We start from the raw sequence: 12052 nt of genomic DNA on the forward strand, positions 1-12052 counted from the left end.
CTAAGTGACATGGTGTTTATAAGGAGCCTTGCAGAGTGACCAGCAATGGTTGGCTCCTTTCACCTTTCCTCTCCTTCAGCAGTCCCAGCCTTGATGATGGCATCACTGTCAACTAAATCAGTCAAACTAGAAACCTGGCTGCTGTCCTTGGTTCTACCCTCTTTCTATATCTAATAAGTAACCATGCACAGTTCATTCTACCTCCTGAATGTCTCTGCAAGTTGTCTTCCTCTTTTTATTTCCATGGATATAAAACCTTCAATGGAAGGCAAACCTTCCATTCAGTATTTCCAACCTGGATTATCTTAGAAGCCCCCTAAGTGGTCTTCCTGCTTGTAGTCTGTTTTATTCCAGTCTACTCTACACATTTTATTGAGAGGAATCTTCTCTATGGAAAATCTTATTCATGAAACCTTCATACTTAGAACACGTCAAGTTTCACATGGCCTTAAGCATAAGTTCCTGTCCTTCTCTGCACAGCTAAACTTTATGCAGCCTCCTAAACAAGTCATGCTCTCTCCTATGCCTTGCCATTATAAATAACTCCTTCCTCTCTGTAAAATTCTGTTTCCTTATTTTGCTTGACTACTTAGAATAAAGGGAAGCAGAATCACAGACACTCCCAAATTTGAAGCTTACCTTCTCATGGAGAAGACAGGCAAGAAACAAATAAAATATAATATTTACTATAATAATAAATAGATGATTTTAAATATAATATCAGAACAGGTAGATGGTCTGCATACACATGACTGTGTTATGCATAAGCAAAATGAGAAGAACTGGCTTGACAACTGCACACTCCTTACAGCAAAGAAGAAAAAGAGGGCACAAAGGCATATAGCATGCAAAGCAAATAATCTGGTAATATTAACCAAACTATGAATACAGATTCTATATCAGTTTATCATGTAGTAGAATAATTTAATAAGAATATGAGTTCAATAAATCAAGAACTCAGAGATAGACAGATTAAATACAAGAATTAATTAAAACAGATTTCAAAGCTAAGGTACAAAAACAAACATTGAGAAACATAATCATTATAATTATAAATAAATTATACAATGCAAGGACAAAATATAATTCTTTAAAAATAAAATTAATAAAATTAATCACATACAAGAAAGATATCAAGTAATCTAAACATGGAAAAACATTTAGATATTATTAAAGAAAATTTAATGGAAATGGAATGACAAATGTAATTTAATATGTGAAAATTAGTATCCGTGAAAAAGAGATCCCAGTAAATGAAATAGAAAAACTGTATTTTTAAAAAATGCTATATAAGAATATGTCTCTGAAATAAAGGAAGAATTTTTTCTTGATTATATACATTGGAAATATTGTTCAAATATGCAACTTCAAGACAAATTCTAGAAATACAATATGAAGTACTACTGGAAAAAAACTACTCAACTTAAAATCTATGCAACAAAGAGATGAATGAAAAACCAATTGGAATAATTCAGATGTTCAAAGCTAGGATATTTTAATGGAACTTAACATAGCTTTCTGATATGGTTTGGATTTGTATCCCTTCCCATATCTCATTTAGAATTGTAATCCCCAATGTTGGAGGAGGGGTCTGGTGGGAGGTGACTGGATCATTGGGGCAGAATTCCTCCCTGCTGTTCTCGTGATAGTGAGTTCTTATGAGATCTGGTTGTTTGAAAGTATGCAGCACTTTCCCCTTCACCCTCCTCCTACCACTCCAGTCAGGTAGGACGTGACTCATTCCTCTTCACCTTCTGCCATGATTGCAAGTTTCCCGAGGCCTCCCCTGCCAGGCTTCCTGTACAGCCTGCGGAACGGTGACGCAATTAAACCTCTTTTCTTTATAAATTACCCAGTCTCAGGTAGTTCTTTATTGCAATGAAAGAATGAACTAATATACTCTCAAATTCCTATTTCTTCTAAGTGGTAAAAAGTATAAAATTGACAGTGTAATGTAACCCAGCCGTTCTGGGTTTCAGTTTTCAATTTTCAGTCAAACTCAGGATTCCCTCACCTTTCTCCTTTGCTGCTTGTCAGGGATAATTTAAGAGTGCGTGTGTGTGTGTGCCTGTGTGTGTGTGCATATGTGTGTATGTACGCATGCACATGCATATGCATATGCATATGTGTTGGGGAAGGGTGGCCAGATAGTATCCTAGAGTCACAGGGAGAATGAGACCTTTGTTAGCATGTTTCTCTTTGCCTTGGCTGGCCTCATCTGATAGGTCATTTGCCTCCTCTGGTTCTCACAATCATGCACTGGCACCTATTGCCAATGTGGATGGTCCTGCCTTGGCTTTTGGTTACTAGATCCATATCCTTTGAATCTTCCTCACAAAAAGGCCAGGCCATCTTTTGTCTACCACACTTTCTCAAGACTTTCTCACCTTCTTTAGGCTTTAGGGAACCCCTGCCTGTTTTCTGTACATCACAGTGAAATGTGAGGGCCTTGAGACTACTAAGGAACTACTTGCTTGGGTGCCATGTTGGATACAAAAGATTCTCTACAAGGCTTGCCATTCCCTTCCTACTACTTGAGAAGATTAAATGTACATGAGAGGACTTCACAGGGAACTGGAAGTAAAAGATAAAAATAGAAAATATAAACTTTATTTATCAACATAAGTTTCATCAAGTTGACACATTTGTTAGCGATGATGCCAGTCATTTAGTCCATCCGTAAGGAACTGAGGGTCCTAGGACTTTAACTGTGTCAATGCAATCTTCTTCACATTAATAACTGAAAAAAAGGGTGCCCTTTAAAGACATTTTTAAGATTAGAAAACGAAAGAAGTCAGAAGGAGTCAAAGAAAGACTGTAAGGTGAATATCTAATAATTTCTCGTCTAAAAAATTGCTCTTGTTTGATTAGAGGAATGAGTAGGAGCATCGTCACAGTAGAGAAGGTGTCTCTGGTAAAGCTTTCCTGGGCATTTTTCTGCTAAAAGTTTAGCTGTCTCAAAACACTCTCATAAGAAGATGTTATTATTCTTTGACCCTCCAGAAAATCAACAAGCAAAATGCCTCGAGCATCCCACAAAACCATTTCCAAGACCTTTGCTCTTGACTAGGCCATTTTTGCTTTGGCTGGCCCACTTCCACCTCTTGGTAGCCATTACTTTGATTGTGCTTTGTCTTCAGGACCATACTAGTAAATCCATTTTTCATCTCCTGTGTACATTTATTTTTTAAAAGTGCTTCAGGATCTGATCCTACATGTTTAAAATTTTTATTGAAAGCTCTGCTCTTGTCTGCAGCTGATCTGGACACAGTAGTTTTGGCAGCTATTGAGTGGAAAGCTTGCTCATCTTTAATTTTTCAGTTATGATTGTGTAAACTGAACTAATTAAGATTTCTACAGTGTTGGCTCTTGTTCCCACTGTTAATCATCAGTCCTCTTCAATTAGGGCAGGAATAAGGTAAATTTTTTCCTTACAAATTCATGTAGATGGTCTACTGCTAGGAGTTTTCTCTTCAACATTATTTCTTCCCTTCCTACAATGAGTTATGAATCTGTAAACTGCTGATTGCCTTGAAGTATTGTCCCCATAAACTTTTCCTAAGGCATCAGTGATTTCACCATTCTTCCTCCCAAGCTTTACCTTAAATTTGATGTTTGGTCTTACTTCTATTTTAGCAAATTTCAAGTTGCTCTGATAGGGACTCTTTTCAAACTGATGTCTTATCCCTCTTTGTGCCTCAAACTTGATCCTATTCAGCTATGTTATGATAAGTTAGTATGAGTTTATTTTTGTGCAAAAAAATTTGAAAGCTGTGCATTTTTTTCATAATACACATTTTCCATTAACTTATTGAAGAGCCTTTTATGAGCTTCTATCAAACTTCTACTTGTCAAACTGTTATTTCCAAGATTTTCCCCAAAGTGGTAGAATCTTAGGCCTGCACTAAGGAATCCATCAAGTCTATATTTTAGTTACCACATGTCCAATATTCCCCCATTCTCCCAGCTGCTCAAAATCTTTCCCACTTTTGAGAAGGAAAATGGCTGTTGTATACATTTTTTATCATTCTGTGGTTGATGTTGTAAATTCTGTGATTCTGAATCCTAAAATGTGTGGCTCTTGATATTTTAGTTCAAGCATTAAGAACTCAAGAATTCTTTTTCTCTCTCAAGAGCCTGGCCCTTGACATTAAAAACCCTAGCCTTCAAATCTATGATTTTTGCTAGATTTATAAAAGTATACTTGAGATCTCAAAAGATAAAATTTTACTCTTTTTCTCTCTTGACTCTCTCCAGCCTGAGGCTGTATATATAGAAAGCCCATGATTCAGCTTCAATTATGAGAGAAATAATAGAGATAAAGAAAATATAAAAACACATAAAAAAATTAATATTAAAACATTAATCCAACAGATAAATATAGAGCCCAGGAGTAAAGAAACAGTGAGCAAAGATGAAGCAATGAGAACTGGATTCATTTACTGTATAAAACTAAGACTAAACAACAAGGGGAATAATTATTGTGTTTTTCTGCATTGCTTAAGTGTTTAATATGCTAAAGATGTAATATAGCTATTTTGAAGTAACAAAATCCTGAAATTGTAATTTCAAAATTGAAAAATTTCAAAATTGAAATTTTTAGCAGACAGTCCAAGAAGTCTTACCTGATTACCATGTCTATCGTTGTTCATAATTAAGGTTAGGTGCCCTCCTAGACGTACTCACTGCAACCTGCATTCACAACATCATAGCACTCATCACACTGTATTATGTTTACTTTCTATTTCCTCCACAGTATGCAAATTCAGGACAGTGACATGGTCTTTATGTCCTCAATACTTCGTACCATGTTTAGCACATTATAAATGTTTAATAGATGTGCTCATTGAACACATGAATGCTTGAAAGAATAAATGAACGGGTAATTAACATTTATTGAACTCTTGCTATGCTCCAGGCACTGTCCTAAGTGTTCTGTGTGTGTTAACTTCTAATTCTCACAACAACCCCATGAGACTGGTACAATTATTACCCCCATTTTATAGATGAGGACACAGAGGCATAGAGAGGAAAAGAATGAATGTGTAAATGAATAAATGAGTATTTCTATTTAGCTTGAGCATAAATTTGTGAAATAAAGCTGACAAGGTAGATTTAGTCCATACAAAACAGGGCTTGTATGCCTTACTAAAAAAATTAGACTTAATCCTATTAAATATTGTCACTATCCCACATATAATCTACAGAATGTTAATAGGTGCTGCATGTGAAAAGGGAGTTCCATCTTTAAATTGAAAAACTTTGAGTGTAACAGTGTTTAAGAGAAATTCTCAGCTTTTAAAATTATAAAGAACATTGTAATTTTTTAAGAAGCTGATATACTATGCAGTTTTCCCCTAAAATACCTTGCCAAGAAATTCACAGACTTACTATTGAGCAGAACACTTTACTGGATTGATTCAGTGGGAAAGCAGTAAAAATTACCAAGTAGGAAAGTGAAATGTTATTTATAGAAATTATTTCTTGCTGTGATGTATTAAGTTCATTGCATATCGCTTAAATTTTCAGGCTAGATTATATTCAAGTGTTGGCTCCACTGTTGATTGGCTATGTAATCAACATCAAGAGTTTAATCTTTCTTCTTGTAAGTAAAATAAAAATAATAATAGTATTTACTTATGCTTATTGTGAGAATTAAATAAACAATCCATATAAATTGATGAGAACAAAGCCTAGGCTATACTAAATATTCAATACATGTCTGCTATAATTATTTTGTAGTTGCACAAGTGACGTGTAGTAAAGACATATAATATAGGAAAATTGTAGTTGAAATTGTAAAATAAGCAAAAATATAGAATAAGCACTTCACAAAAGAACATATTTTAAAAAGCAATAAACATGAAAAGATTAGATAAAGATAATTGGGAATCAAAAGGATAAAATTAAAACCATAAAATACCACCTCATGCAAATGACGAAAAAATTTAAATTAACAAGTATTGGCAGTAGAACTTCACAACCTGCCATACACTGCTGGTAGGAGTATAAATTGTTAATACCATTTTGGAAACTATTTGGCAATATCTACTAAAGTGAAACATAAATGCACGCACACATATTTATGACTTAGAAACTCTACTAATAGGTATGCACCAACAAAAATATGCACAAACATGGAGCAAAAATAAGAAAAGCCACATTGTTCATTTATTGGATACAACTCAAATGTCTATCAAAAGTAAAATGAACAAATTATGATATGAATTAACTACTACTACAAGCAAGATAGATGAATGCCACAAACATAAAACTGAGCAAAAGAAACCAGGCACAAAAGAGTACATGTTTTATAACCTTACATATAAAGTTAAAAATATGCAAAGCTAATCTATAGCAATAATAATACAATTGGCGTGTGCATTTGGGGATGGAATAATGACTGGATAAAAGCATGAAGGAGGCTTTTGGGTGTTGCTAGAGTTCTATTTCCAGGCGTGGGCAGTGATTATATGGGTGTGCTCACTTTTTACAAATTAATTGAGCTGTATGCTGAATGATTTGTGTACATTTCTGTGTCAATATTATACTTCAGTATAAAAATTTACTTAAAATATAATAAAATACTAGACTGGAATCAGGGCAACTTAGGAAACTGAGTTAATGTAGAGGAATTGACATGAGAAAATATCACATATGGACCCCAGTTTTCAGCCTGTAGGAACAAGAGGACATTGCAAAGTTAGAGACCATTGCAATAGGCTCCAAACTGGCTTTTCAATTACCCATTGCTACCTAGATGACACAATACTGCTAATATTCCTGAATCATTTTAAATCCCCACCTCAAAACCTTTCATTGTTTCTAGGGAATGCAATTGTTTCTAAACCTGAAGAATGAAGTCTAATTTCCTTGGCTTTATATCCAGACTCTCTCAGTTCTGCTGTTCTTCCCCCTCCCTGGACCTTCCATTTCAACTCAAATTCATGCCTATATGTGCTGTCTCCAGAGCATGGCACAACTGCCCTGACTCCAGGTCCTTGCCCATGGTGTGCCCATGCTTAGAAGGCCATTGTCTCCCTAATATTAGGGCCATGATCTCCCTAATACATCTCACCTTTCCTTCTAGGAACATGTCAGTCTTCCTTCAGAGCGCCATCCTCCCTAATTGCCAAAGATGACAGAATTATTTCATTTTCCTAACTCAGTAATTGTTCATTGTTTTTACCATTGAGTAATACTCAGCAAAAACTATTTTATTGGTCTTTTAATTTCCTTTCTTTTCTTCCATTTTCCCTCCCTCTCTCCCTCCCTCCCCCCTTTTTACCTTCCTTCCTTTCTTCTTTTCTATCCTTGTTTATTTCTCCATAGTCTTGCTAGCATATTTATATACCTATTCCATATACTCACTGAGAGTCTGAGTTCTTAACACGATATTTTATATTTATCTGGGCCTGACATATAGAAGATTCTCAACAAATTATTGATGACAATTTGCCTAAAGTCAAAGTCACAGACACACTGAAGAGCAAAACACACACAAGAACATAGATTTGCCTATTTCTAACCCTGAGCTATTTCAGTTAAATCATTGGACTTCAGACTTCTCAAATCTGTAATTATATCATTAAAATTTTTTAAGGATATATCACTAATATATATATTTTTACTAAAGAATTGTAGAAATGTATTATTCAAAAATGTGCATTAAAATATGCAAATGTAAAAAATGGAAATTGTTTTTTAAATAGCGTATATGAAACAAACAGAGCTTTTATCTTCCTCCATAGTAGTGGCTGCACACACTTAAAAACAAAGTTCAGGCTGGGCGCAGTGGCTCACACCTGTAATCGCAGCACTTTGGGAGGCCAAGGCAGGCAGATCACAAGATTAGGAGACCAAGACCATCCTGGCCAACATGGTGAAACCCCATCTCTACTAAAAATACGAAAATTAGCTGGGCCTGGTGGTGCATGCCTGTAATCCCATCTACTTGGGAGGCTGAGGCAGGAGAATCACTTGAACCCAGGAGACAGAGGCTGCAGTGAGCTAAGATCGCGCCAATGCATTCCAGCCTGGGCGGCAGAGCGAGACCTCTGTCTCAAAAAAAAAAAAAAAAAAAAAAAGTTCATTGATAAATCCATATATTACAAAATTTTCTTGAAATTTTTGACATGCTTTTGGTCAGCTTTGGTGTTCATCTTACGACGTGGCTTCTGAGAAGATTGTATAAGTAGAAATATTCATTCTGTCTTTTACTAGTTTTTTTTTCTTTTGTTTGCATTATTGGCATTATCTTCAATCTGCATTTTCTTTCTGGAATCTTTTTAAGGCACTTGTTCACTTGTGAGAGTAAGCTAATGGAACAGTAAACAGACTTACTCTTTCCTCAGGATCCCACGCCCCTCACAGATAACCCTTACCAGTGTCAATCCATTTATGAAATATATGGTATCAATCTAAATATGAAATAACATGACAAAGCCACTGTCAGTCTGTACATGATATATTGGCAAACTCTAATTTGGCTTCTACTTTTCTATGAAAAATAAATACAAAAGCCTCTAAAATTTTTGTTGTATACCTTTGTTTTGTTACGCCTTATACCTGTGTTGTGTTATGCACTTGACTCTAAAAGCAGCCATACTACTTTCTTCATAGGAAGACAATTGCATTCATTTCCTAATCGTTCTAGACTATCTTACTATAGAATTTCTAAATAGTGGGGTCATAGCTAATTCTTACTGATAGACACCAAATTAATGCCACTAACTATCGCTCATATCACTAGCCTTCTTTTTATTTGCTACTATTTCTTACGGCAGTTCCTTATTACTCAGTCTCTATCCCTGTTAGTTACAGTTACCATTTGGTTAGTGGAAATTGTTATGGCAATTTGTATAAAAGAGTTGTACTATATACTTTAACAGTAAATGTCATTGTGTCTAAAGAAACATTGTGCCAACTCTTAACCTGATGGGTTTTTTTTTTCTGTGTTAGTTGTGCTTTAGCCTCTGTCTTTAAATATAAAATCATTCCACCATTTTTTCCCTGTAATTGGAAGTTTCACCATGACAGTCAATTGACTGGCTATCAGAAGCCATGTGACTTATCTTATTCTGGGCACCCAAAACATATGCTAACATAAATCAGAAGCAGGGCGGTTGACATTAAAGAGTAAGGGGCAGAGTAGTCAAGGACTGGGCTATATTTGCATCATAGTCCTGTCTCTTAGTAACCATGTGTTCCAGGACAAATTACTTTCGGCTTCAATGTTTATAATAATACCTACTTCTCAGGGTTGTCATGAGAATTATATAAGATGTGTGTAAAGTGCCTGGCATCTACCAGATGCTTAATAAATGGTAGCTGTTAGTACTGTTATTATTATTTCTATTATTAAACTCCCTACAGGGAGGAGGAGTGTTCTCTTGCTTTTTCACTTAGCTTTCTTAATGGAGCTACGTACTGTACCATCTACTTCTCCCTTCTGTACAAATAGGCTATTTTTTGTTTGTTTGTTTGTTTGTTTTAGAATAGGAATTTGCACTAAAATTAAATGGGCATTTTTATTGAAACACCTTGCAGGTTCATTTATACAGGGAGCAGAGAAATCCATATCCCTGATTCGAGGTGGAAGGAGTGAATATGGAGCAGCTTTGGCATGGGAGAAAGGGAGCACTAGTCTGGAGGAGAAGACATTTTCTGAGTGGTTAGAATCAGTGAAGGAAAATCCTGCTGTGATTGACTTTGAGGTAAGAGTAAAAATTATTCCAGGTAAGAGATCTAAAGTAGTTCTCTAGCAGCCCAAATTGCACATCACACAATTTATTTTCCATTTTCTTCTCAGACAATGAAAGAAATGCCTTTCTTTAGTATTCATGCACAATGTACCTTTTTTTAAATGTTAAATTGCATGTCTAATGCTTTTGCTGTTCAAACAAGCATTCAACAGTACAGTATTTAGAATTCCTAGCATGCATGAAACACCAGGAAATGGAACTTAGTGAATAAAAATGCTCAAACTTGCCTTGAGTAGTACTTTTTTATTTTTTCATGTATACAATAAATCTGGTTTCTGTGTTCTTCTTGCAACTCCTTATTTGATGAACACTCCTAAGTCTTCATTTGTAGCTCTGTGAGATAAATGAGATTTTAGATCCATTTGACTTCCGGTTTCTATTACTATTGCTTGAATTTCCCAGTTTTGTATTTGTTGTAATTACATTAAAAGGTGATATTTATTATTTATGGAATACTTTACCCACGTATCAGCCATATGCCATTTAGAACCTGTTTTCCCCCAAACATATCCATATTTTTAAAAGGCCTCCAAAGAAGCTGTTATGTTCATTTCATTTAAATGAAGATAAAAGATTTCAATCATTATGAAAATAGAATCATTTGCATGCAGCGTGAAGATGTGTTGGGTTCTACAAGTTATGGGAGAAAAATGGACCCAGCTGTCCCTCCGGGTACTTGCAAGTCATATTGCACTAGAAGGTCATTTCTTTGAGGTTTTATGATGTTAATAAAATGAGCACTGATTTATCATTAGCCTATTATTTGTTACTGTAATTCTTCCATTCATCCTACTGGCAAGTTTATTTCTTCATTTTCTCCCACTCTACATTTTCTCATCTAACTCCAACAAAAGCCAAAACTGTCCTGGAAAAAAAGAACATGGAAAGCTTCTCTTATCCTCTCTAAATTTTTTGCTGCTTGAATCAAATTTAATGAGGTTTCAGTAGAGCAGGAAAGAGTTGCCTAACTCTTGGTCACCTATCTCAGTGCTTTGATGCATGCATAGAATACTTAATAAATAACATGATATATAACCAAGTAAGCAACACCTCCCACGTGGCTTCCTTCACAGTAAAATTGTAGGGAAGGTAAGTGCCATATACATCACACCTGTCTACAGGTAGAAGGCTTTTGCCTACTGGTTCAACAGGTGCAATACTATATTCTGCAATAATCCCTTTGAAGTGTAGAATTTTCAGGCTTTCCCTCTCATTTCATGAGAACTGGGCAGTAATGGCAACCTATTACCAAAGGGGATGTGACTGGACCTCCTCTCTCCCATTTTCTCCTAGCTTGCCCCCATCGTGGACTTGGTAAGAAACATCCCCTGTGCAGTGACAAAACGGAACAACCTCAGGAAAGCTTTCCAAGAGTATGCAGCCAAGTTCGATCCTTGCCAGTGTGCTCCATGCCCTAATAATGGCCGACCCACCCTCTCAGGGACTGAATGTCTGTGTGTGTGTCAGAGTGGCACCTACGGTGAGAACTGTGAGAAACAGTCTCCAGATTATAAATCCAGTAAGTATCAGGAATCTATTGTGAGGGAGATAAGTTTTCCCCTCCAAAGAGTATTCTAAGTTGGTCAATTAAAAAGAAACAAAACTTCTATTAGCAACCTCCACCTTGTACAGGCTCAGAGGGAAGATAAACCTGCAAAAAGTGTGAGTCTCAGCTGTAACCTACCAACTATGTGAGCTTGGGAAAGTTACCCAGTTTCCCTATGCCTCAATCTGTTCATCCATAAAATGAGGATAACACCAGTATCTATCTAAGGAATATGAATATATTATATGCGTATTTATATATCAAGAATATATGTACAATGCTCATAACATAAAAAATCAAACATAATATCAAATAAAATATATGATTCTGATATTATAAGCCTCTTATGTATTATAATATAGAAGGAGGATGGCTTTGTAATAAAAAATAAATTAAGCCACAACCAAAGTTTTCATACAGGACTAAGTATGTTCATAGTTACCTCAAATCCTCCTTAGAAACAGGGTAAGGCATGGGAGTAAGAATGTATACTACTACCTTTAAAAGTGTAATTTAATATGCATTCTGTTAAGAAGATGTTTATATTTATACACATATGAGTGCACATTTTTAAAAGGCCTCCAAAGCCAAGAATACAGAGGTTTGTTAACAGTTGAAAATAATTCATAATGATTGCCATTTGTTGCCATTTTATTTAGGCTTATGGGAACAAAGTCTAAAAGGAAATCAGGCAATGTGTCAGGCCCCTTGCACAGGTAATTTCTTTTAATCCTTAGAAGAA

The 12052-nt window shown here is 35.5% G+C and overlaps 1 protein-coding gene across 5 annotated transcripts in view; it reads left to right on the top strand.

Annotated features, from left to right (window-relative positions):
• C6 (complement C6) overlaps positions 1-12052 on the top strand; it is a 71126-nt gene that overhangs the window by 41927 nt on the left and 17147 nt on the right. For all 5 annotated transcript variants that reach the window (XR_010131773.1, XM_004058904.5, XM_063700777.1 and 2 more), the window contains exons 10-11: positions 9550-9716; positions 11058-11283. Coding sequence is in view for 4 of the 5 variants with exons in the window: in XM_004058904.5 (XP_004058952.4) it covers positions 9550-9716; positions 11058-11283 (393 nt within the window). In the remaining variant the exon portion in view is untranslated. The remainder of the gene's footprint in view (positions 1-9549; positions 9717-11057; positions 11284-12052) is intronic.

Source organism: Gorilla gorilla, chromosome 19 (assembly GCF_029281585.2).
Source record: "Gorilla gorilla gorilla isolate KB3781 chromosome 19, NHGRI_mGorGor1-v2.1_pri, whole genome shotgun sequence".
Taxonomy (NCBI): domain Eukaryota; kingdom Metazoa; phylum Chordata; class Mammalia; order Primates; family Hominidae; genus Gorilla; species Gorilla gorilla.